We start from the raw sequence: 26799 nt of genomic DNA, 5'->3' as shown, positions 1-26799 counted from the left end.
GCTCAGCAATGAAATTCTTAAAGTAATGTTATAAGAAAAAACTGTTCCTTTTCCCTTATGGGGTACCCAAGAGCCCGTATAGTCCTTAAAGTGGGTTCCCTATCCGTAGGAGAAAATAACAGGCCAACCAGAGTATATTAAGAAGCAAAGTGCACACTAAGCCTGATACACATTTTAGTTCCCACTGTCTTGCCTGGCACACAGGAGGTGGATAGCTGATTTCTATTACAGTATATATAACTTTCCATTGCTTTTTCAAACAAGTTCACATGCTGTCTGTTATCATTAATGAGCGCACCTATGAAAGTTGGAATGTTTTGGATGAGGTAAAAATATCCAGCCGTGGGAAATAAAATACTATGACTGGTGCTGTCTGGCTGTTCCTTTGCAAGCAGTGTGTTAGATGGAAATATTAGAAAACGGTCTCCTGATAGATGGTTCCTAACTATCAGGCTTGGAGGAGGTGACACCCCCATCATTTGAAGCCAGTTAGGCCACAGAGCCTAGGGCTTGCTGATCAGAAGGTCGGCGGTTAGAATCCCTGTGATGGGGGGAGCTCCCGTTGCTCGGTCCCAGCTCCTGCCAAACTAGCAGTTCAAAAGCACGTCAAAAAGTGCAAGTAAATAGGTACTGCTCCGGTGGGAAGGTAAACGGTTTCTGTGTGCTGCTCTGGTTCGCCAGAAGCGGCTTAGTCATACTGGCCACATGACCTGGAAGCTGTACACCGGCTCCCTTGGCCAGTAAAGGTTGGGACCCTCATACCTATGGGACCGCCTCTCCTGGTATGCCCCGCGGAGGACCTTAAGGTCCACAAACAACAATATTATGGAGATCCCGAGCCATAAGGTGGCTAGATTGGCCTCTACTAGGGCCAGGACCTTTTCAGTATTGGCCCCAACTTGGTGGAATGCTCTTTCACAGGAGACCAGGGCCCTGCGCATAGCTGCCAAGTTATCCCTTTTTTAAAGGGATTTTCCCTTATGCTGAATAGGCTTCCTCGCGAGAAAAGGGAAAACTTGGCAGGCTATGGCCCTGCGGGATTTGTCATCTTTCCGCAGGGCCTGCAAGACAGAGCTGTTCCGCCTGGCCTTTGGGTTGGACTTAGTCTGACCCCTGTGTTTTCCTCCCTCACGGCTTGGATTTATGGACTACTTAAAATCAGGCTGCATTTTAAATTTTAATACTGTATTTTAATCAATTGCTTTTTATGTTTTATTGTAATTTTATTGGTGTGAGCCGCCCTGAGCCCGGTTTTGACTGGGGAGGGCGGGGTATAAATAAAAATTTATTATTATATTATTATTATAAAGCAAGATGAGCACCGCAACCCCAGAGTTGTCTGCGAGTGGACCTAATGGTCAGGGGTCTCTTTACAATTTACCTTTAGGCTTGCTTGTGTGGTTGGCAGTTTGGAGGATAACAGTGGGCACCTGAGTTTGTGCCTGAAACCTAGGGTACAGGGTGTTTTCTGTGGGATCTGCTCCCTTGCTGGCATACCTGTTTACCCACATAAAGCGAATTATCAAACGGCACTTCTGAACCCTTCCATCATCCGAAACCAACACAGTGCAATCTGTTCCCATGCTGACTCTGAGAAAAAGGCCCACTACATTCAGTGGTGCTTAAACGCCGTTCCGAATGGCAGTGAAACATAACAGGCAGCCTTTCGGATTGCGCTGCCCCGCGTCATCGGAACGCGTTACAATCTTGGGCAGATGGATTTGGGGCAGTCGACATTTCATGGTGCTTGCAAGGAAAACCCTAACGGCGGCCCGGCAACCTTGCGAAATGGTCGTTTTTCAGAAACCCCCGTTAGGTAAGAGGAGCGATTCCAGCCCCATCCTCAGGCATGTTGCGGGACAGGCTGACGTCACCCATCGGCCAAGGGCTCAGCCCTCGCCCCGCCTTTCGAACGTGTCGAACGCGATGAGGTCAGAGAGAAGCACCCCCCTCTCGCTCCCGGGTGACGTAGGCCGGCCGGCTGTTGATATAGCCGGCGGTTGCTATGGTAACAGGGCCGGTTTGCTTGGCTGGGCCTAGGAGGAGTCAACATGGGGAGCTCCCGAGAGCAGGTCAGAGGCAAGAGCACCTTTAATAGGAGCTGCTCCGTGGGTGGGTGCACTGGCGCTTCCCGGAACCAGGGTGGCTCCGGTAGGGGGCGGGACACGGGAGAGGCGGGGGAAAGAAGGGAAGCCGCAGGAGGGAGGGAAAAGCTTGCTCGGGGCGGGGACTGGGGAGCAGCAGGGAAAGTCGAAGGGCCGGTGGAGCGGGGTGGCACCGCCAAACAAGGTGGGAAGATGAGCAAGCTTCAGGAAGCTGGGACTCGCCCCCCCACCATCCTGCAAGGGCCGACGGAAGTTAAAAAAAGCAAAAAGCAAAATGTTTTCTTTTTAAAACATCTGTTGTCTGTACTGCCCTTTGGCCAAAAAGCCTCCCGGGGTGTCCTACCTTAAAAAAAGAAAAGAAAAGAAAAATCGAACAGACTCCTCATCCTTGGAGGTTTTTATGCAGAGGCTGGAAAGCCATCTGTCATGGATGCTTTAGCTGACATTCCTGCATTGCAGGGGGTTAGACTAGATGACCCTCAGGGTCCCTTCCAACTCTTCAATACTATGATTCTAACAAATGCATATCGGCCAGTGACTCCAAAGCAAATATTTAAACCCGAGAAAGCATCCAAACCCACAGAAGGGCTCGTGCGACCTGGCAGGGGTTGAACCCAAATGGTTCTGTACCAGTGCCCCAAATGTGGGTTGAAGTGTTTCTTGAGAGGCTGGCAAGGTTTCCTGTCAAAAAAACCAACAAGGCAGGGTGATTCTCAAGGGCTGGATCTGTGTAGGGAGGGGTAGGAAAGAGAGGCAGCTGAACTGTCATTAGGCAGTGTGAGGCAGTGATAAGTGGACCGCAATAAACCACAGACAGAGGGTGCAGATGCCAACACTCAAGGTGGGGGTGGAAGAGGTGAGATCACCCCTCCCTCCTCACTTGCAGGCAGCTATTTTGTGCAACTGCACTTCCCATGTACTGTACTTCGCAGTCAAGCTTTTTACAAGTGAATTGTTGCAGCAGTGGGTCGTGGGGTGTCTCCAATCAATGAATGAAGAGTGTTACTCCCCCCCCCCAATGAAAGCTGGAACTATTCCACATTGCCTCTTTAGTTATATTGTACTGCTATGATCAAAACTGTTTACAAGGTAATAATAATAATTTATTATTTATACCCTGCCCATCTGGCTGGGTTTCCCCAGGTTGTGGAGTGGGAACACCAGCAATAGCTACAGTGTAAGAAAAGTCTTGGGGATTGATTTGTTTATTTAAGACCATCCATGGCATGACACCTTACAAATAACAGGTGAGGCAGGTCCCTAGCACAATCTAAAAGAAACAGGTGCATGAGTAGGTGGGGAAGAATGTATGATTATTCAACTTATACACACTTTGCCCTACCGTAGTTACAATAATCTGGAGATAATTCAAAGTGGGGTGTCGGATGTCCCTTGCTCACTCAGGTACAGGCCACTCCTAGTTACCTAACTAGAGGTTTCAGTACACCAAGCCCCAAGTCATGTGCAAGCCCTGTTGAAGTAAAACAGATTTTGCCACAGCAGTGGTAGATTGCACAAAAAGAAATGACAGCTGGTCTTGATACTTACAGCTCTTCCTCCTTTCAGTGGGGAGAAATTTATGGTATTTTGTGTTACTGTCTTTAACAGCTACAGCGCTTATTAGGTGTGAAACTGGTTGAAAAAGTCTCTCTGTAGGAATAGCTCCTTTTAAATTTATTTGTGCAATTCATTTAAGAAGCAACAAAAAAGTTTAAGTACTTCAAAATAACATTTTTTTCCCCTTCTTTGAAGAGATTTCAGACTTGAGTATGGAGATGTATGAGATCCTCGGAAAAGTGGGAGAGGGAAGTTATGGAACAGTAATGAAATGTAAACACAAGGAAACAGGACATATAGTTGCCATTAAGATATTTTATGAGAAGCCTGAAAAGTCTGTCAACAAAATTGCAATGAGAGAGATAAAGTTCCTGAAGGTTTGCTTCTTTTGTTGCTGTTTTGAAAATCAATGCCTTGATATCCCCAGAGATCAAATATGCATAATTGTTACATATATCTTCTAATTATTGCCTACTGAACACATATCAGAAAAAGAGAAGGAATAGTGTTTGTGTCAGATTTATTTTGTTGCTATGCTTTAAAATTAGAATCAGGATGTCAGTTGATTTCTAAGTACACAGATATGCTCCGGTGAATTCAGTGGTATTTTAGTGCGAAGTGTTCCAATATGAGTTTCTTCCAAGATTTTCTTCACAACCATGAGGGCTGAAAAGTTGCTTTTTCATAAGTGATAACAGATTTTCTGATATTCAGATTAGAAACCTTAGATGTTAATGTTGAAAATATATAGAGTCTTGTGTAGGCAAACATTAGTGCTATTCCTTTTTTTTTTGTTAATAGTAAGACACATTGTGAAATTATTTTGTGTTACTACCAGTTAAAATAATTATGCCTCACATAAAGGAATAAAAACACAGTGGTAGAATGTTTAATAGACCTTAAATAAAGTAAACTATATGTTAATTATTTATAGAATTATTTTATAGCTATAGTTAAAGCTATTTTTCTTAATCTCTCCATAAATGATAAAACCAAGTTTATAAATATTCTATTTTCCCAATACAAGTACTGGGAATATGTTTGTTAAATCACTTCAAATTGTGTACTCTTAAATTAATTGCGAGAAAGTAGATGAATTGCAAAACTCTTACAAAGGGAAGAAGAACAGAAGTTTGTTTCCTCTTTTGTCAACAGCAATTTCGTCATGAAAATTTGGTCAATCTGATTGACGTCATTAAACAGAAAAAGAAAATCAACTTAGTCTTTGAATTTATTGACCATACAATTTTAGATGAGCTACAGCATTACTCTCATGGACTAGATAATAGAAGACTTAAAAGGTATCTCTACCAGATTCTTCGAGCAATTGACTATCTTCACAGCAACAATGTAAGTACCCTAACATGGAGAAAAATCAAAGGTTGAAGTGCAGGAGAAAAAAAATCCTCTTATTTGCCTGATGTATATGGTCATGAATGAAATGCTACATTATATGTTTTGTTTATGGACCAATCCGTTCATATTCTTCTTACTGCCTTACTCCCATTATGCTCTGTATAATTGCAAAATACCGTAGATACAATAGATAAAGTTTGATATTCTTCATTACTGAGAATACATGGTGAAACAAGGCTTTTCTAAAAACTAATGCAATTGTGAAAATACAAAACTATTGCACGATTTTTAAAGAAGAAAGATCATTAAGGTATAGGAGGCTGCAAAATTAGAAATCAAATAATGTCCATACTTTGGCAACTGCTATGGCACTGATTTACAGCATGTGCTGTCACAGGGTAGCACACTTATGAGTTCTGTTCAGTGCAAATGCCCTTATCCAACTGCATTGCAAACTTCAGAAACTAACACTGCATCAGAAAAATCCTGTGATAATAGTATAGCACATACCTATCTGATAGAAGTGTTGGGTATAGCTCTATACTTGCCTTTTAAGTAGGCCCAGTTTAATTCAGTGGGACCTACTTCTGAGTATATATGTATAGGCTTGAGCTGTCAAAACAATTTCATTTTTCTCACCAATAAATCTTTGGAATTACAGTTTTGTGAGGGAGGCAGGGATTTCTCATAGAGAATTCTCAGTACCCTCACCAAATGTCTGTTCCAAGAATTTGGGGGCAAAGGGACATGAGAAAAGCTTGATTTTAAATGTAGATATGACCATAGTCTTTAGTTTTGTTTTGTTCTAGACACACTTTTCCTCAAATCCAGATTTTTTATAACACCAGAATAATTATTTTCTTACTATTCTCTGAGTTCCATTTCTTCTTATAGCTTCTCTCCATATCTCAAGTTTGATGGGCAAAACTTGTCTGTTTATTTCATAACTTTGGGTAATCAATTAATTTTCCTCCTTCAAAATAAACTTCTTTGTTCCTCAACTGATTCTTAAACTTTTTTTGTTCAATTGATTTCGTTCTTAAGCTTTATTCTTATTTTGCCAGGTCATTCATCGTGATATCAAACCTGAGAATATTTTAGTTTCACAGACTGGAATTACTAAACTTTGTGATTTTGGATTTGCTCGGACATTAGCAGCCCCTGGTGACATTTATACTGATTATGTGGCCACACGGTGGTACAGAGCTCCAGAGTTGGTATTAAAAGATACTACATATGGGAAGTATGTATTTTTAAAATCCTGTTAATGAGCCTGCATTGGATAGCACTTTATCTTATATTTAGATATTCAAGAAGGTAACTGTTAAAGGATATTCACATGAAAGCACTGAAAAAACAAATTTATATAAACTTGGATGCTATGGGGCATAGCAGAGGGACATGAGATGGCACCCTTACACACATTTAAACAGCAACTCCTCTTTTGATGAAGGGTGAGATTGATAAAATATCCAATCTTAATAATTCACATAACATTGTTCATAAGCCTACACAACTGTACATACACCATTGGCTTCAGTGACATTAAAAAACATTTACCTTTAAATAAAACATGTCTACTAGTAAAGGTTTCTGCTATTTGCTATATTTTGAAGTTGAAGTAGTTGTGTTACATTGGGATTTCACCCTAGTCTTATTTTATGTTTACAAGTCTCATTGATTTCAGTGGAACATAGTTGCACATAATAGGCATGATACAATTAGGCTAACAATTTCCCCAGTGCCAACTGCAGTGTCAGTCCCAGATTTTGGAGAGCACAAGGGCAAAATGCCCTCTTTGCCACTGTCACCACAGACCATTTACTTGCCCCACCCTCCAAATAGCCAGTCTACCACTATCCAGAAGGAGAGGGCAGGTTGAATAGAGGCTGCTTCTCCTTCTCCTTCCTCTTGTCACTGCTATTAAGCCTGGAGAGGCAGGTAGCTGTAGCAGGAAGGAGAATGAGAAAGAACAGAGTCGGGGGGCTCTGGGTGTCAGCAATAGTCTATTTTTGTGGTGTAGGCATTGGCAGATGTCTTACAATATCACACATTGACCAACTGTGAAAGTCCCCTGTGGTGGATAGGTAAATTGAGTGAAGTCTGGAAGAGATTCTGATATCAGCCTTATATAAGATTTATCCCATTGAAATCACTGTGATGCATGCCAACACAGTGCATTAAGGGTTGGGGTGCTGCCATGCTGCAGGCCTCAAAGCACTTACTGGAAGTCAGCAGACTTCCATGGACAATAAAATTTGACTGTTATGCCCTTGGCTTTTGCTAATTGTCCATGTTTGTAGTTTCATTTTTTGGTACTCTTATAATCTTATAAACGTTTCAATTTTTTCTTTAAATTTCTTATTTAAAAGATTTAGCTGACTTTATTATAGCTCCAGTCTCTGTATTGTTGAGCACTTTGTTCATTTCCTGATCTTAGACCTGTGGACATCTGGGCTTTAGGTTGTATGATCATCGAGATGGCCACTGGCAACCCCTATCTACCCAGCAGCTCTGACCTAGACCTACTTCATAAAATTGTGACCAAAGTAGGTAGGTACTGCTGCAGATGATCTCTGCAGAAATCATTGTAGTAAAATATTGTTCAATGCTACTCTAACCACAATAATCAGCCATTGTACATCTCTACACAAGATTTGGGCTTTAAATCACCATTTGTTAATTAAGGGAAGTGGAGGAAATATATTATTCACCTTAAAAAAGAAATCATTTGTCACCAAAAGCTAAAGGCAGCATTCTAGAAGGAATATGCTCAACATAACCTTCTCTACAGTTCAGTAGAGTTCTGTGTTCTCATTTGATGCAAAGAGCAGCTTTGGGTGAGGGAGGGAACTTTTGGATCAGGAAACTGGCGTAGGAGAAAATGTTAACTCCCCTCTCACTCCCAGTGGTGTAGCTGTGATAAATTTTGCCCTCCTCTTCACCAGCCAAATTGCTTTTGCATTTTGAGAAAAGAAAATAGCTGAGGAGATGCAGGAGATTTTCAGCAGTCTTTTCTAGTTTGGTCCTCTTGAGCAGATTATCCCTCCATTTCTTCATAAGTAGATTTACTTTACTTTACTTTACTTTACTTTACTTTACTTTACTTGTCTATACCTCCATAATCCAAGGATCACAGGGTAGTTTAGAATATAAAAACACTAAAATATATAACATAGTAAGAAACAAAAACAATATTTTATTAAAGTTTTATTAAATTGGAACACTTAGACCATGCACTTTTAAACATGTTTGTCTGAATTACTTATTTCAGTGGATCTTACTTGTACATTGCTTAGAGACCCATGCAGTTAAGTGCTACATACATTACATCTTAAATAAATAATAATATAGTTTATATACTAGTGTTATGTTTAAGTGTTGAGTTATAACATATCCTGAGTTCTCTAGTGGCAGTGTAGGTGGGATGGCCATGGATACAGGGAGTGGCTTTTAACATATTGTCCCCTTTCTATTGGAATAATTTCGAGTGAAATTATTATGTGAGGTCTAGAGGCTGGTGTAAAGTTATACTGTTGACGCAGGAGTCTCCATAGATCAGAGGCATATGATACATTATAAGTGTGGTTCTCCCTCCTGCTGCCTTGTCCTACACATGACTGCGCTCCATTTTAGCCACCCCACCAGTTCATTGTTGTGACAGAACAGCCTTGAGGTGTTCCATGTAGCTGGTGTATCCTGTGTTCCATTGATACAGCAGAGCGCCTACTAAATCTTATACTTTCAGCTGGCATTACAGAAGTGTGCCCTTAGTATTCCAACTACTTTTTCCCTTTTGGAGCAAATATCTTGTTTTTGATGTTTGGGAATGCAGAAGGATTGAAGTTTGTATGTAGATTTGAGCTAAATCTGCTTTTTCCCTTTGTGTTCTCCTTTGCTTTCCATTTTCCTAATAAACATGAAATAATTTGACAAGATTAGGTCTGCATGCATAGTTGCTAACCTATTCTGGGTTTGTAGGAACTGGTTGGAGTATGTGCTTGCCTCACTTGAGCAAAGTGGAGGGACAAGAGGGCCGGGCTTTTCTACACAAGTGTTGTGTTGAATGAGTCTTAAGTACAATTACATTAAGATCTTCAATATTATTTTAGGTTACAATCCTAGATACATTTACCTTGAAGTAAGTCCTACTGAACTCTGTGGACCTTACTTCTGTATAGGATCGCACTGTTAGCATAATTAAATGTGTGTGAACGTTTTGTCAATTTCAGTCGTAAGAAGCATGCTCTGTTTTTCAAAGTGCCAGGAGTGCACCTGAATTTAAATTGATTTTTGTCAACAAAATGTACCTTTCATCAGACACATTAATGCTTATTGGGTTTCTTTCTTTCTTTCTTTCTTTCAGGTAACTTGACACCTCACCTTCAGAATATTTTTATAAGGAGTCCAGTTTTTTCAGGGATGGTCCTTCCTGAAGTTCAGCACCCTAAAAGTGCCAGGAAAAAGTATCCCAAGCTCAGTGCACTGCTTGCAGATATGGTTCATGTATGTCAGAAGAGGTCTGAGTATCAAGCTTACTGATGATCATTATTTGTAGCCTGGTATAGTTTGTGTTCTTTAATTGGCATATCGGTGTTTCTGTTACTTTGTGTATTTAGGATTGACCCACAGACATGCACTATGGTATACCGACTCCCCAGCCCCACACCCCTACTTTCTCACTGATTCCCCCACTACAGAGGATAAGTAGGCTGTGTGGATTACTTGAAATCTCTGTCCAGGCCTCCTTAATTATCGCTTTTATACATTTCAGAATCTCTTAGTAGGACCATGAGGTTTAATTTTTCTAATTTCTCTCCTGCTGCTGTTAAAGAAAAGTTTGTCCTAAAAGCTCCATTGCCAGAAGGTTAAGAAAGCCACACTTATTTACTGTATTTCACAGACAAAAATCTGTTTCATTTTAAACGATTGTTTTACCACACTGAACAACTATTTTGTGCCTTTGAGTTCATTTGGTATGGGCAGTGTGTGTGATGCTCTGCTTTTTAATGACTGAACCTACCATTCATTCTCTTATATTAGGAAATGAATACCATGTATAAGATGGCCCCATGTATAAGATGCCCCCTATTTTTGGGGACTACAAATTAAGAAAGCACCCCTCAGCACTACTCATATTTAAGACAAGTCCCAATTTTAAACCTAATTCTTGGGTAAAAAAACCCTAGTCATACACTTGAAAATATGGTAACTGGTGCAGTTTTTTTTTTAAAAAAACACACCTTCAAATCCATTTTAAATTATTTGGCAGAAGTTTAAGAACAAAATTTTAAGGCAACTTTTTGATAAGGTCTTTATCAAAGAGAATGTTAAATTTCCTAAAGTATAAGCTGCTTTTCCTTATGACAACAACTAATTCCATGACGCATGTTATTCTCTGGGTGTTATCCTAAATACATTATTTTCAAGTAGAATCTGTCCATTAGAATCTAAATTCAGGGAGATGGAATCTTTATGAGAGTTTTTATGGTTGAAATAGGAGACCTAAGAACTTCATTCAGCAGATTAATCCTCTGAAGGATTCTGTTGAATTTTAAATGGCTTATTACATGTATCTACATTGCTAATGTAGGCAACGCTACAATGGAATCAATTGGAGCTATGAGTATGCTTACAAATGTAACTTCAGTAACTAAGGGCTTGCCTACACTTCTGTTAGTGGCACAATTTCTAGGCACAGTCTGTGATTTGTAGGCACGGGTATGAGAGCATGGTTTCCCCGCCGCCGCCACCACCACCACTGACCCCGGGAAAACCCACTGTTTATTGCTGAATTAGAACAAACATCAATTGGGTTGATACACAACAGTACAGTACTGCACTGTACTTGATGAGCCTTCTAGACCCCAGGGTTATTTTGTCTGGCAGTGGCTATGAAACAACTGCCAAGGCTGCTGTGACTGGCCTGAAATGTTGCATCAGTTGTCCTATCCGAGCCTGGTCCTTGTCACCTGAAACATTGCTCAGAGCAATCATAGCAACTCTGGCTTTTGTTGCATGGTTACTGGGCCATACGGTATCCTGGCCATAGCTGCCAAGTTTTCCCTTTTCTCGCGAGGAAGCCTATTCAGCATAAGGGAAAATCCCTTTAAAAAAGGGATAACTTGGCAGCTATGATCCTGGCTCCAAAATAGGGTTTGCAATGGCTCAGCTGTGGTAAATTGTACTGGAAGATCTAGTTGAAATTTTGAAGCATACTATAATAGTCAAGCCCAATTCAATCAAAATGAAAACAACATCAGTGTAAATAAATCAGTCATCCTGTATTTTCTGGTGTCATCTTGAAAGATGTTCCATTAGGGTTCCTTGTAATATTTTAATTGCAAAATGCATTTTCCTATTCTTTTTCTCTGATGTGTTTCTGCAAACATGCTTCTAGGCAGTGTTTGTTTGTCAGATCTTAGCTTGAAGTCATTTTTAATAGAGAATTATGTAAATGTTGAAGAAGGTGCCATTACAAATGTAACAAATCATTCATGATAACAGCAATGCCAGGCACACTTGCAATAATGTGCATTGCACTGCTATTATTCATGCATGAACAAAAGTCTAAAGTATTCGATTCACAAACATAACAAGACCTGCCATAATAAAGTGCCCTTACCAGCAGTAACTTCTTTAGTACTGATAGGATTGGTTTCTAGGAAATGAAGGCTCTTATTTATTCTGTGAAAGGTTAATGAAGTCAAGGTTCTGTAAGTCACAGAATGATAGTATTCATGAACCAATAATGGCCCTGGCCAAACATGGAGATGCTATGGCATCTTCAGTTTGTTTGTTACACAGTTCTGTTGCATATTAAACAATGCTGGCGATACAAACAAAGTATTTTGTGCTAAGAAAGTGATAGTTATTTTGTTCATTGGATGCCTTTGTGTTAAACTTACAAAAGTATTGGACTGAGTCCATTAAGTTATATTTCTGCTCAAAAGCACAATAAAGATTAAAGAATAAAACTTTGATTTACCATAACATCATCCCAAAACAGCTACCCCCTGCCTGAACAGTGTGCTATGTGGGCCAATTATATAATGTTAGGCAACCTTTGCTCCTTGATAAATATGGAGCAGCTGGCTGATGGGCAGCATTGCTCCAGAAAAATAGGCTTGCATGTTCCTCACTTCTTTGAGGAATCAGAAGTTCCAAGGACAGTTTAATTTTCTTTGGAAGATTGCCCTGGAAACTTGCACTGTCCTTGTAATAGCTGTTGTATTTACAAAGGTGCAAGCTGAGCACATGGAAGAGGTATGTCACTCTCAATGATAGGCAGGAAGCCTGGTGTTCTTGCCTCACATCCCCAAAACAACATTATGCAAACTTGCTGTCTCCCAGGCTGCTTCCTTCCAGTCTAGCTAACTACAGAGTGCTCATCCTTCTCCCCCAACTCAAAACTGCAGATCCCTTTCCCACCAGGCTACCCCCCTGTTGAGCACTGACCATAGACCCCCTTCCTTGCAGGTAATTTGTCCACCGGGAGAGGGAACCCTCCTAATCATTACTTTTCATTGGGGATCTGCCCTCACCACTTGCAAGCAAACAGCTTAGCAAAGAATAAATACCCAGCAGGTATAAATATGAATTAGCTGCTCTGAGAGCTGCATACTTTTAGATATTAATTCATTCAGAGCAACGCCTTTGTAAACAGAGAGCTGGCACTTTTTTTTCGTTTTAATTTCTAGGGTCTTGGAACCAGATTGATTTTCCATTTTCCCTTAATTGTATTCTCTCTTCTTTTAAAAAGCTCAAAGTAGCTTTTGTGTGCATGAAGTATTATTCTGTCTTGGAAGAAGATGAGAAGCTTCTGCTAGTTTTTTTTTTTTTTAAAGCATGAGTCTTATTCAGTTCAAAGCATACCTCTATTTCAGGCATCCCCAAACTGCGGCCCTCCAGATGTTTTGGCCTACAACTCCCATGATCCTTAGCTAACAGGACCAGTGGTCGGGGAAGATGGGAATTGTAGTCCAAAACATCTGGAGGGCCGAAGTTTGGGGATGCCTGCTCTATTTCATTTTAATCGTGGTGGTACAGTTTTGCCTATACAAAGGCAATGGCATGATAGCCACTCCATCCTTCATAAATGGGAGAGCAGTTTTGCTCTGGAATTTGGAATGGCTGTGTCACTCCCATCCATTTGTCAGTGCTGGGTGATGTCAGGTGTACAGTGACTCATATACAGTAGAAGACTCAAGGAAAAGAGGGAGAAGCCTTAAGAGAACTCTCCACACTTTTTCTTGACATATTATGAGAAATAAATCACTAGGGAAGTTTGTCAGGTTTTTTTTAATGGTATTGGGGATTTTTTCATTGGGACGTCAGCACGTAAGGATGGGAGGTTTAATCCTTCCATCCCTAGCTATGATAGCGATAAAAATTAACTATTCCATACAGCTATTAGTCCTGAAAAAGCTCTAATTGGCACCAATCGGAGCTCCCGTTCCCCTGCACAATAGCATTGTGAGGGAGACGTTTTGGTAGCTCACCTTTCATACATATGGATACCATAGCATGATACATCATAAAATAAATCACACAACAAATTTATACACAAAAATAGCACTCAAAATCCCAGTGAAAGTACTATTGCATTTTTCTAGAAAGAACATATTGTGCATTGGGTCCTAGGGAAGTATCTCGCTTCCGTATACTCTGCGATCCTGATGAAATCTTCCTGCATTGCATCAACTATTAATTTGATATAAAGGCCAACATGCTTCCTTTTGCTGCAGTTGTCATAATAACTAATTCTTTGGCCTTTTGTTTTAACTTTCATGTAAGCCACATTCTTTACATGGTTATTATTCTGTTATATTGCCTTCACGGGCACTATCCAATAAATGCTCACAGCCCTTCCAAATAAAGTTCAGACAGCATTCCAAAACTCAGTGGTTCTGCTAGCTGGGGAAAACATTGCATTTCCCCAAAAATAACATGTTGTGTTGGGAAAATTCAAGTTATGTTTCCTGTAGGCAGAATGGTTGGATCTCATGTAATATAGTAAATGATCAGCAGTTATATAGTTCTTTTGCTATAAAAGGGGTCTGGGTACCTGAAGTACCACATTATTGGAAGAGGGGAGATTTCAAAGATCAGAAAAAATATATTTATCTTTTATTTTAAGTGCCATGAAACAAAATTTCTCAACTGGAATTTCAGCTCAATTTTCACAGTATTTAAGATAGATTTATTTGTTACAGTAATAAAATGGCAAAATGACTGCATGCAGAAAATATGCTAATACTCCTTAAAATTGTTAAATAACAATATCAATATGCTTTCATTTTTTGTTTATTTCACTTATTAATAAATAAATAATAAACAAACAAATAATAAATGTTATATAGTACATATTTTAATATATACATTTCTCCCCTGGATAATATTATATAAGCTTTTAGAAATGCTGCCTTCTAAAATAATTGTTCTATTATTTTTTAGGCTTGCTTACAAATGGATCCTGCAGATAGGATATCATCTGCTGATTTGTTACAGCATGACTATTTTACCAGAGATGGGTTTGTTGAAAAGTAAGTGACATGACCTCAGGCTTTGGATTTTTCTTTGATAGCCTTTCAAGATGATTGACATTCTTCATGACAAATACATGCTAATAATTTGTTAGGAGTGAGGGAAGAATCAAAACATCTCCACCTATAGTAATGCTTCTGTTGGTGAGATACTGTATATTCCCTATGCTCAAATTCTTAATTTTTGGGAACACCGATTTTCTTACTAGGTTTAAAATGCAAAATACTACTGTTTCAAATGTAACTACTGTGTGATTGTAACTGTTCAGATGTCTTAACACCATGTTGGCCAATGCTTGAGATGTGACTGATGGTTCCTGCATTAACCAGGAAAATTTGTGAATACAGTGGTACCTCATGTTACGTACCACCCCCCTTACAAATGCTGCGGATTACGCACTCTGCTAACCCGGAAGTAGATGCCCCTAGTTGCAGAAGTCGCACTCTGATGGCACGGCAGCAGCGGGAGGCGCCATTAGAGAAAGCTTGCCTCATGTTGCGAGCGGACCTTCGGAAAGGATTAAGTACATAACATGAGGTACCACTGTATACATAAAAAAACTCTTAACAACACTGTGACAATGTCCAGGAGTGCAAATAATTTTGCAAAACATAGGAGCTGATCTGATCCAATCTTCTAGGAGCCAGCTTGGAAGGAGGATGAGATTGATGTGTGAACGCACCAAGGAGAAGTCTTGCTCTGGTCTGTCCCTACCATCCTTTTTCCAGGCTATGCTTAATTGAGAGAGGTATCAGGGCTCAAACTCACCTGAAAATCACAGCCTCAGAATTGGAGGCCCTTCATTCAAAGAGTGACTCCTACTTCCATTTAGGAACCACGGCTGCAATCTTAATCCCATTTACCTGGGAATCCGTTGAATTCATTGGGATTTCTGCCTAGACATGGGTAGGATTGTGATGTAACAAAGTAGGAGAAGAAAGCCAACTCTCATACACATCAGCATACATGGGAGAAACTTGCTTCCTAAGCTCTTCAGTCAGCTGGGTGCCAGGAGCAATATTTAGGCACAGCAGCAGCTTGGGGGGGGGGGCTGTGTTTTTGCACATCGGATGCTGTGTAAATTAAACTTAAGTTTCTGAAAATTAACTACTGCTACAAAAAAAGCCCCCACTATATACTGCAGCTGTGTCTCTGAACAATCAAAGCTCATTAGAATCTCCATCATTAAAAGATAAATGGTCACAAGCATGGGCGTAGGCAGGGGGGGCAGGAGGGGGCAATTGCCCTACCTAGAAGCAGGGCCGCTGGTCAGCCTGCCCCGCTGCCCGCCCGGTGCCGTCTCCCTTCTCCCTGGCTGGCTGTGGGGCGGGCAGAGGGAAAGCCAGGCAACCGCTTTGCGTGGCTCTGGGGCTTTCCCTCCACCTGCCCCAGCGATTGCAGAGGGGAAGGAGGGGATCGGAGCAGCCCGATTTCGGGCTGATCCTGGCTCCCCCTCGCCCCTGCCGATCGCGGAGGGGGGGAAGGGTGTCGGAGCAGTCCGATTTCGGGCTGATCCTGGCTCCCCCTCGCCCCTGCCGATCGCGGAGGGGGAGGAGGGAGTCGGAGCAGCCCGATTTCGGGCTGATCCTGGCTCCCCCTCGCCCCTGCCGATTGCGGAGGGGGAGTCGGAGCAGCCCGATTTCGGGCTGATCCTGGCGCCCCCTCGCCCTTGCCGATCGTGGAGGGGAAGAAGGGAGTCGGAGCAGCCCGATTTCGGGCTGATCCTGGCTCCCCCTCGCCCCTGCCGATCGCTGAGGGGGAGGAGGGAGTCGGAGCAGCCCGATTTCAGGCTGATCCTGGCTCCCTCTCGCCCCTGCCGATCACGGAGGGGGCGGAGGGAGTCGGAGCAGCCCAATTTCGGGCTGATCCTGGCGCCCCCTCGCCCCTGCCGATCGCGGAGGGGGAGGAGGGAAAGCTGGCAAGGGAGAAGGGAGCTTTCCTTGCCCCGGTGTGGCCCCTCCCCCGCCCCTTGCCCCCGCCCTTCTCCCCCTGATTTTCATCCTGGCTACGCCCCTGGTCACAAGTGGGGTAGTGTAAATCACCTTTTGAGAAGGGCAACAGGATGCACAGATTTACTGTCACCCACCTCAACAAGTGGCTGACACTTAAAAGCCTGACATGGTGAGAATCTGTTCAGAGGTAGGGATGTTGTGCAGAACACATACATCCTGAGTGGTTGTATATTCTTGGCTCCAGGTGGCAATTTGTTTTGTTTTCAGGGTGGGGTGGGGTGGGGTGGAGCCAGAAGGACAATCTATGTGTAGAAGGCTGTTTCCAATTCATACATCTGACTCATGGATTGGACCTTAAGGTTGCAATTCTAAGGACACGTATTTTGAAATAAATTCCTTTCATATCAATAGGACTTTAGTAAATGTATTTTTAGATCATTCTGTGTTATGATTTTCAGCTAAATGGACAATCAGTCACTATGATACTGTTTTTGTTGACTTAATCGTCTTGTCAAGCGCTAGGCAAAAATGAACAAATTTGTTGCAAATCTTTCTAGGAATTTGTTCTGTTTTCTCAAACCTCAAAGGGGCTTTGTTAAAGTTTCATGTCAAGAAAGAATGCTTGATCTTTAGAATACAATAAATAGACCGGTGCATAATTTATGAAGGCTGAAATAGAACTTGAAAGTTGGAATATGGTTTGCAATGAGAAATAAACATTTGACATGGAACACAATGCACTTATAAGCAAGTGGTCTTTAAAGTATTTGCCTTTAGGGCCACAACTAAGATGTAGAACAGATGTGTTGTGGTTGGCATGTTTTCTAGTTCTGCTAAATATATTCCAGAAGGGCAGTTGTGTTAATCCGTTGCAGCAAAAGCAATGGAGTCTTTTGGGACCCTAAAGGCTAGCAAATGGATTACAAACCGGCATAAGCTTTTGTGGACCATAGCGAGCATGGTTGGCATTCTGTGTAGGATAAACAGGTTGGTTTCTTTGGAAGATAGTAAATAGGCAAACCAGATAACTAAAATGGGAATACTGTATAGAAAAGCCAGTGGAGGGATATTTCAGATGGTTCTTAAGGTAGCCATCATTGAACAAAGGAACTTCAAAGGAAGGCTGCAACATGAAACAACTGAATCATGATACGTCAAGCAATTCAGTGGTATCAGTTGTAGACTGAATCAGCATAACGGATTTTTATCACGTGTTAATTGGCTTCCCAATGCCTGGATGCCTGTGTTAGCAACTACTTTTTTGTGAATGGCTACTCAGAATATAAAGGTAAAGGTAAAGGGACCCCTGACCATTAAGTCCAGTCGTGACCGACTCTGGGGTTGCGCGCTCATCTCGCATTATTGGCCGAGGGAGCCGGCGTATAGCTTCCAGGTCATGTGGCCAGCATGACAAAGCCGCTTCTGGTGAACCAGAGCAGCACACGGAAACGCCGTTTACCTTCCCGCTGTAGCGGTTCCTATTTATCTACTTGCATTTTGACATGCTTTCGAACTGCTAGGTTGGCAGGAGCAGGGACTGAGCAACGGGAGCTCACCCCGTCACAGGGATTCGAACCGCCGACCTTCTGATCAGCAAGCCCTAGGCTCAGTGATTTAACCACAGCGCCTTACCATATAATCTGTACTTTTAAGTATTTCATTTCCTTCTCACCTGTTTACACTCCCTCCCCATTTGAATCAGACATATACCTGCTACCTGGGGTACAACTTCAGGCACCTGATGAAGTAGACTGTAGTCCAAAAAACCTTATGCCATAATAAATGTGTTGTTGTGAAGATGCCATAAGACTCTTTGTTGCTGTTCTTGCTACAGGAGACTAGCATGGCTACTCCTCTAGAAATTGTTTGTATATGCTTGTTGATGTAAATGCACTTTCCATTATCAGATTCTTACCAGAATTGAAATCCAAATTACTACAAGAAGCAAAGTTGAATTTTCTTTCAAAATTCAGAGACAATAATAAAGAGATGGATGAAAAAAGAACAGTTCACATTAACGTGTCTCAGAGTGGCCCAGTTATTGTGAAAGTAAGAATGATTACTTTTTTTAGCATGTTTATTATTATTTTACATGTAGCATGTTTATTATTATTTTACATGTATTTTGTTTACATGTGTAAACAAAATAAACTAGTGTAAACAGAATAAACCTGCCTAATGTACACAGCAGAATTTGATTTGACTTGAAAATTTTAGCTTACTCTGGGAATTCAATCATATTATCAAATGGAAGGTCAATGTGATACTGATTCATCAGAGCTTATTCACAACAGTTTCAGCCCATGCCAGTTGCATGGCAGTGGTGGACTTTGAGCTTCTCAAAGTAGTGCCCTGTGCAACACCAACATTTGGTGCCCTCATGCCTTCTGTTGTTCATTATTTTTGTGGTGCCCCTTGCAACACCCTCTCAGCTCAGCACCAAGTGTGGGCAAACTGGTTACACTCCCCTGAATCTGCCTCTGTTGCATTGTTTGTCAGCCACACCTGACTTTTAGCAGAGCGGCCATATGCTGAATGAGTTATATATTGGTCATGTGATGATTGTTGCCTTCATGATCGAGATGTTTTGAATTAAGATAGTGTCCCAAAGGGGGAAAAAGAAGACATGAGTCTTGTTATGGTAGCAAAGTCTGAGAAGCACTTATTGGTCTGTTTTATAATATTTGTATTTTCAGGGCTATGAACAGTGAGAGAAATTAAGGAAGAATGGTTTGCAATTTTAAGTAGGCCACAGAATTAATGACTGTTCTATTTTGTTGAAACTGTGGGGAATGGAGAAAATTCCACAATAGTGCAGCATTACTTTTAATACTAATTACTAATAATCAAATTCAAGATCATTTTTAGACTGTGTTCTAGTATTTCATAAGCATTTTACTGTTGGCTCACTCAGGATTTTTCTCTGTGTCCATGATCCACATGTCACTTCCAGGATTTGACCCAGAAAGTGAAACTGCTGTTCACTTTTGATTGCCTGACCATTTGCCTACCAAAGCTATTAATCCATAGTTGGTGGATTGGGAAATTATGTAGGGATCATACATCTTTTTCCTGTTGAATGTATCAAAGAAGAAATTCAAAGTGATTCAGACTCTGAAATGAATTGGACACTACTGTTTTTCTTTCAACTCCATGGATCTCAGCTCCCAACTTTTTCTGTCCGATCAGAATGTAGGTTAATAGAAGGAATGGTTTAATGTTTGTGTGTATTACCTGTTTTAGGAAATTGAAAAGGACAAAAAACCAAAGGAGATGAAGGTCAAAGGGATCAAAATGAAAGGGGTGAAATCTGAAATCTCAGAGCTGAAAAGGAATGAACAAGAAGATGCAGTTTTGCAGTGGGCTGCTCTGTCTCAGAATGCTCTAAACCTTCCTCATGAAAACAAACTGACAGGCAATGATGGCACTGGTCTGGCAGCTGGCACTGATGCTGGTGGGACAAAGGAGGATTCTCCACAGACGCCCACAATGACAATGCCACGCATCAACCCAAACTGCGGAAATCTTACTTCAAATTTCAATTCACACTTCCTGTGCCCTAATTCAAGGTATGTAATGCAAAAGTGAATGCAGGTGGGGAATTGGAATGCTTGTAAAAGATCAAATTTTGCTCAAAGTTTTAAAAAAGAAACAGTTTAACTGCTGAATTTAGATAAGCTACCGGTATGTGTGATTTCTTATTGAGGAGCTATCCCTGCCACACAGTATATGGGGTGGGTGGGGAGATATTAAATATGGAACATGCTTAATAAAAAATAAAAATCTAATGACATGAGTTCTTAGTTGAGAATGAATTTGTTACTTCATTTATCTTCTTGTTTATCAGATTACCTGAAAAAGCAAAGAAAAGACGAAGTCCTTGGCCACAAGTGTCACAAATAGGTCCAAATAACCGTCAAGAAGAAGGGACTATATCTCAAGTAAGTGTACAGTTTTAAAGATCAATTTGGTTAATCTGGTTATGTCTTTGAAGTATCTTTTTAAGCCAATGGGTGCAATCTAGAGAATGATTGACATGCCCAAGGGCCAAATTTGATGCAAGAACAGCAGACTCTTTCTTTAAATCCACTTGAGTCTGCCAGGTTGTATATAAAGCAGGGAGTGTTTCTTTTCTTTTTTCTTTTAATCAACAAGGGTTCAGACATGAAGTTGCTAAACAGGACCCCTGCATTAACACTTACCTCTCTGAAGTCTCTACTTATATGCCAGGGGTCCCCAGACTTTCTGCGCGGCGGGCTGGTGCCCGCCGCGCCGACCGCGCAGTGGGCCGGAGGGCAGGGGAGTGCGCGCGCAGCGGGCCGGAGGGCGGGGGAGTGCGCGCCCGTGCGCATGCGCACAGGCACACGGGCGGGAAAAAAATCGCCAAAAATCGCTTGTGCGCATGCGTATGGGCCTCCCCCGACCCGGAAGTGCACCAGAAATGACCTCTTCCGGGTCGGGAGAGGCCCATACGCATGCGCACAAAGGATTTTCGGCGATTTTTTGCCGATTTTTTAGATCGTCGCTGCGCCGCGCGCCGTGAGAGCGGGCGGCGGCAGCGGGCGGCGGGAGTCGTCGCGGGCCGGATTGGAAGGCCGATTGGGCCGCATCCGGCCCGGGGGCCGTAGTTTGGGGACCCCTGTTATATGCTTTTCTACTTGGCCCAGCTTTGGTATGAGAAATGAGTTTCCATTTCACCCATGAGTCCCTTTTGCACTCAGAATCAGTCTTCCACCTCTGCACACTTGCTGGTATTACTAGAAAAGCATTGGGCACTTGTTGAATAGGCAAAAAATAGCAACAACTAAACCACTATATGTGCAGGCTGACATTCATACCTTCCTAGCTTCTGGACCACTTAACCTTCAAGTGAATTGACTTTTCTCCCTTTACTCCCCCCCCCCCAATCCCAAGAGCTATGCATAGGTGAAAAGTGAAGGAAGAAGGAAGCTTTAGGCTGAGGCACACAAGTAGCAAGATTTTCTGAGAAGCGTGTCTGCATTTGACCAAAGATCACCCTCAGGGCAAAGGATCTCCTTGTCCAGTTAAAACAATTCACTCATGCTCATGTGTTTTTGGAACCTTCTTCTAAGCCAGGCATCCCCAAACTCTGGCCCTCCAGATGTTTTGGTCTACAATTCCCATCTTCCCCAACCACTGGTCCTGTTAGCTACGGATCATGGGAGTTGTAGGTCAAAACATCTGGAGGGCCGCAGTTTGGGGATGCCTGTTCTAAGCACTAGCTTTGCACAACTGTTCCTTCACTCTCCTTTTGTTTTGCTTTTTTTAGTGCTGCTTTTCTCTTCTGCTTTTGCTGTATTATTATTTTATTTATATGGCCACTTACACCTGAAGGTCTCAAGGTGACTTACATAGCAAAAAATACACCTTAAAAACATACAACGCTAACTGTTCACGCTAAACATCTCCTACCCCACAAGTTCACCATAAATTTATCACAAGTGAGCATTATAAAACAGAAAGCAGTGAAAAACCATCTATTGAGGAAGCAGAAGACAAATATCAACATTCAAACGCTTGAGTGTACAAAAAAAAAGCCTTAACCTGGCACTGAAAATGTGTTAGACCTCCCTGTAGAAAAAAGTGTTTTCTCATGTAACCCTTAGAAGGAATACTTGGAGGAGGATGTCCAAGGACAACCTGAGACTCCATGCAGGTTTAAAAAGAAAAAGGTGCTCTATAATGCAATCTGGTCTGGGGCTGTATAAACCTTTACAAGCTAAAATGAGCACTTTGAATTGGGCAAGCAACCTAGAAGTCAGTGCAGACAGACAAGCATGGGTATTATATACAGTGGTGCCTTGCTTAACAAATGCCCTGCTTAACGAAATTTCTGCTTAACGAAAGGATTTTTCGAGCGGAGGTTGCCTCACTAGACAAATTCGTTTTGTGAAAAATTCGTCTAGCGAATCGCGGTTTGCCATAGGAATGCATTGAAATTCAATTAATGCGTTCCTATGGGCAAAAAAAATCCAAAAAAATCAATGCATTCCTATGGGATTCGCTAGACGAATTTTTCGTTATAAGAAAAGACCCGTGGAATGAATTAAATTCGTCTAGCGAGGCACCACTGTACTTGAACCTCCTTGTCCCAATTGTAAGTCTAATTGTAAGTAACTGAATTCTGCATCAGCTGAAATTTCCAAGTTCTCAAAGGCAGATGTCAGTTCCTGATCACAAGCAGCTATGGCACTAATTGAACAGGGAGCAAAAAGATGCTCAGCTCCTAGTTCATTACAGCACCGACCGGTAAGCTGGCTTGGAAGTGTGCAAGGATGAGGCTAGTGACTACAGTCACTGATCTGCCTGGTCGGAAGTGGCAATGGATGCTGGAGGGGTGGGCATGCAAGGCATTAGCCCCAGAGATCTCTGCTGGGCTTCATGGGCCATAGCAAATGTCCCAGTATTCTGGGTACTGGGTCTGTTGTATAATGTCTCAGTGTTTACAAGGTGGTGTAGAATACAGTCCAGATAACTCTACTACTGTTGCTCAAAGGAGTCTTTAGCAGATAAGAGAGCTGTCATTCCTCCTCTGGTAGATGTTGTAAACTGAACAGGTGATTTAACTGTCCATGGAAATACAGTCATACCTCGTTTACAACCGCCTCGGTTTACAAACACCGCGGACCCACCTGGAACGGATTAATTCACTTTCCATTACTTTCAATGGGAAAGTTCGCTTCAGGTTAAGTACGCTTCAGTTTAAGTACAGACTTCCAGAACCAATTACACTCATACTTCGGGTTAAGTATGCTTCAGGTTGAGTACTCCACGGACCCGTCTGGAATGGATTAATCCACTTTCCATTACTTTCAATGGGAAAGTTCACATCAGGTTAAGTACGCTTCAGTTTAAGTACTCCGTGGACCGTCTGGAACGGATTAATCCACTTTCCATTACTTTCAATGGGAACGTTCGCTTCAGGTTAAGTACGCTTCAGGTTAAGTACAGACTTCCGGAACCAATTGTGGTTGTAAACCGAGGTACCACTGTAGACAAATATGTTTGTTGCTGGATGCTACCAGCTGCTAAGGAAAAAGACCTATTGATTTTGTCTGAAAGATGAAATTTCTAATAGTTCTTCTAGCCCATAATAGTGATTTATTCATGCCTGGTGATATAAGCTTCCTCGAAAGAGAGACTTTAAAGATTATTAGTACTTTGTGTCAAGGTCAGAATTAACTACATAAAGGCATAGTGAAGTTGAAACTGTAGCACAGATGTTATCTTGGATACATACTGATTCCATTTTTAGAACCAAATAGAGAAGGTCTCTCTGTATGAAAGAGCTGCTCAGATTGATCAAATGGTCACAATAAACAGAAAGAAACGCAATATTTCAAGATGTGAGAAGAAGGACATTCACTTCCCAGAGCTAACCACGGGGCAACAGAAAGAACTGAAAGGAATGGAAAGTATGCTTGCTATCTTCTATAGATTTTTTTTTCAGATAAATTGTAAGGCTCTGATGACTTAATCTGAAATGAAACTTAAATATCTATTAAGATTTGTGGAATATGATGCAAAATAGTCTGCTCGGTTTTTTTAAGGCTTTCTTTTGATGAGTCAGTTGGCACAGATTCCTTCCTTTTCAAATCAAAAGCTGCTTGCAAATAAAACTAAAAAACAGAAATCAGCTCAGGGCTAGAATGTATGTATGCATGCATGCATATCTGTATGGAAGTAATCTTCATGCTATATATTTGTTTGCTTATTTAGCCCTCAATGTTGTTTCAGGCAGGTTGACTCTTTCAAACATTGTTTAAATGCTGCTTGTACTTCTTCTGCAGCAAAAAGTACTGATTTTATTTATTTATTGGTATTAGAAAGGGCAGTGAATTAAAACATCCCCTCCCTAGTACTGCTGTTTCATAAAAAGAGACCCTTACTTGGAGCTGCTTTTAAGTAAATATTTTAAAAGTTGAAAAATACTGTCATGGATCTTCTGTATAGATTTTTCTTTGAATAACAGAACCCCTACCCCACATATCACAAACTGCTTTTGAACACAACACAACACACACAGACACACACAATTTCAAAATTTTGCTATGTAGCTTGAGGTGAGAGGGGGAATGACTTCCATTTCATAAAACTAAGGCTAAGGTTTCCTTGGGCCCACAGAACTAATTTCAGAGTTCCTTGAATTATGGCTGCTGTATTATGGTTCTGTATTTGAAGTGATTCAAAAGGTTGAGTGGTGGTGGCAAGTGTGCAGTTGAAGTGGTGGGTGGGCATGGCTGAATCTGGCCTCCAAGAATTGTGCTTGCAGCTACAGAAATTTATAAAAATGAAGCAAAAGTAACCTCTTTCCAACACCACTTCTTAAACTGAGGGGTGGGTACTCCATTGCCCTACAAACCTACCAGGTGTCACCATTAAGAGTTTTTTTCCCAATGTGGGATCCAGAGAAAGGCTGGGAAAATGAAACTGCAGCCGGTTTAGCTGTCTGGGGCTCAAAACATACAATCACAACAAAAACAGCACAGCACCAACACCCTCATTAAAAGCAGTCAGTTCCCCAAAGCCTGTTGCTAGCAGAAGGACAAGGAGGGAGCCCGTCTAACTTCTTTAGGGAGGGAGTTCTAGAGCCTGGGAGCAGCATGAGTGCCTGCCTGCCACTGTGAAACTGTGTTTTTGTAAAAAGCTGGGGTGCTTATGCCTGTCTCTGGTGGTCATTTGTGGGGCTCTTGGACTACAGGGCCCCAGAGGGTGTCCCAAAGTCAAGAACTAAAAGCACCACTGAATGAATGATCAGTGGCAGGGGGATTAGTGCTCAAATATTTTCCTATTAGCCAATGTTCAGCAGAAAAATGCCCCCTTCGGTTGCTTTTCCCCATGTGGGAGGTCACAGAATTGTGTTCACAAGAATCTGAATTAAAAAAATGAAGGCTTCCATGATATAATAAGCTCTAAAGCAAAAAATAACTAGTTGTCTTTCATTTAAAAAAAAAATCTTCAATTAAATCATGGTTTTCTTTGTTTCCTTAGCTTTGGATTGTACATTTTGGATAATTCAAACTAGAAAAGCATCCAAATCTAGAAATAATTAGGTATTTGTTTGTAAAAGTTAAACAGGTAAGAGTGCTGAAGAGGGAGTCAAAGAAATCTGAAGTATCTAAAATACCATCTTTACTAAATGTGGATCAGAATCGTGAAAAACTTGAGGTAAATTCTAATTTCTTAGCCAGCATAAAAACATGGATTCTGTAACTGAACAGTGAGTTAAGTGTGCCTATGCCAGTTTAAAATAATGGATTTAAAGATAGCTAACTCTCTGTTGAATTGTGGTAAAAGAGTTTGTCAATGTTTGGACAAGGTACAAATATTCTTGGACTTGGCTAAAATATCTAATTACTGAGTTGTTGAAAATTAGAGAATACATGTAATATTTGCATCCTTTCGTCAGTCATTTACAAGTAAATATAATGCATAATTGCATTCAGTGGGAACATTTCCTGGACGTTTGTTTAAAAGCTGCTGAACTCTTTTAGAAATATTGATTATATTTTTAAAAAATGCTTTGCTTTTTTATTTGGAGGGAGATATTTTTAATTTGACGAAAAAGTGAGTTTTCACTAATTGGCTTCTGTCAACTAACCATATTTTTTAATTTAATATTTAGAACACAGGAAATGCAGGAAATACACAAAATGAAAACTAGCCAAGTTTGCCCGTGAAACAGCATGCATCTTGGGAAGATGTACAATGTCTGGAGGAGTAAGACACTTGCTTTTCAAAAAAGCTTTTCATTAAAAAAGTTTCATGAATAACTCTGCATACCATGTGTAGATCCTCTAATAAAGTATTTTGAAATGTGATGGTCACAAAAACATTCATTTTTACAATATACTGTATAGTAAGTTTAAGGCAAGTGGGGGGGGTCACCAGTGTGGTGCCTATAGATGCAATGGGACCTTTGAGGTCTTCCACTGGTGCCCACGAGGCCTCTGCCCCTTGGTCATGAGACAATTGGGGTGGTTACCTTTTTATCCCTTGTACAGTGGTACCTCGTGTTATGTCCCGTCCCCCTTACGAATGCTACGGGTTACGCGCTCCGCTAACCCGGAAGTAGATGCCCCTTGTTGCGACCTTTGCCCCAGGATGCGAGCAGAAGTCATGCTCCGGCGGTGCAGCAGCAGGAGGAGGTGCCATTAGAGAAATGTCCATAAGCTTTAATTAGCTTGTGTTTAAGTAAACAAAGTTACCGGTCCAGTCACGCTTCCGGACGTAAATCTTCCCTTTCAGCAGAGCATTTTTAG

General features: G+C 41.4%; 1 protein-coding gene across 17 annotated transcripts; it reads left to right on the top strand.

Annotated features, from left to right (window-relative positions):
• Positions 1-1986: 1986 nt before the first annotated feature.
• Positions 1987-26358, top strand: CDKL3 (cyclin dependent kinase like 3). Of its 17 annotated transcripts, none has more exons than XR_015948157.1 (13): positions 1987-2072; positions 3867-4039; positions 4818-5012; positions 6083-6261; positions 7459-7571; positions 9385-9524; positions 14475-14563; positions 18424-18565; positions 19760-20085; positions 20364-20457; positions 23793-23952; positions 25529-25705; positions 26163-26358. XR_015948157.1 is itself a non-coding variant. In XM_088661909.1 (13 exons), the coding sequence occupies exons 1-13, from the start codon at positions 2006-2008 to the stop codon at positions 26199-26201; spliced, it is 1815 nt and encodes a 604-aa protein (XP_088518035.1). In that variant the 5' UTR covers positions 1987-2005; the 3' UTR covers positions 26202-26358. The 17 variants fall into 17 exon arrangements, 10 of the variants coding, with proteins under 10 accessions (XP_088518035.1, XP_034961330.1, XP_088518038.1 ...); XR_015948155.1 differs by having other exon boundaries at positions 3858-4039; XM_088661909.1 differs by having other exon boundaries at positions 25608-25705.
• The last annotated feature ends 441 nt before the right edge of the window (positions 26359-26799 follow it).

Source organism: Zootoca vivipara, chromosome 2 (genome assembly GCF_965207765.1).
Source record: "Zootoca vivipara chromosome 2, rZooViv2.hap1.1, whole genome shotgun sequence".
NCBI lineage: Eukaryota > Metazoa > Chordata > Lepidosauria > Squamata > Lacertidae > Zootoca > Zootoca vivipara.
The sequence above is the reverse complement of the archived record's forward strand: the minus strand, read 5'-3'. Positions and strand labels throughout refer to the sequence as shown.

Coding starts and splice junctions, on each gene's coding strand:
- CDKL3 (XM_035105439.3), top strand. CDS start 2,006: ATGGTAACAGGGCCGGTTTGCTTGGCTGGGCCTAGGAGGAGTCAACAT. Junction 2,073..3,857: donor TGGGGAGCTCCCGAGAGCAG/GTCAGAGGCAAG, acceptor CCTTCTTTGAAG/AGATTTCAGACTTGAGTATG. Junction 6,262..7,458: donor AAAGATACTACATATGGGAA/GTATGTATTTTT, acceptor TCCTGATCTTAG/ACCTGTGGACATCTGGGCTT.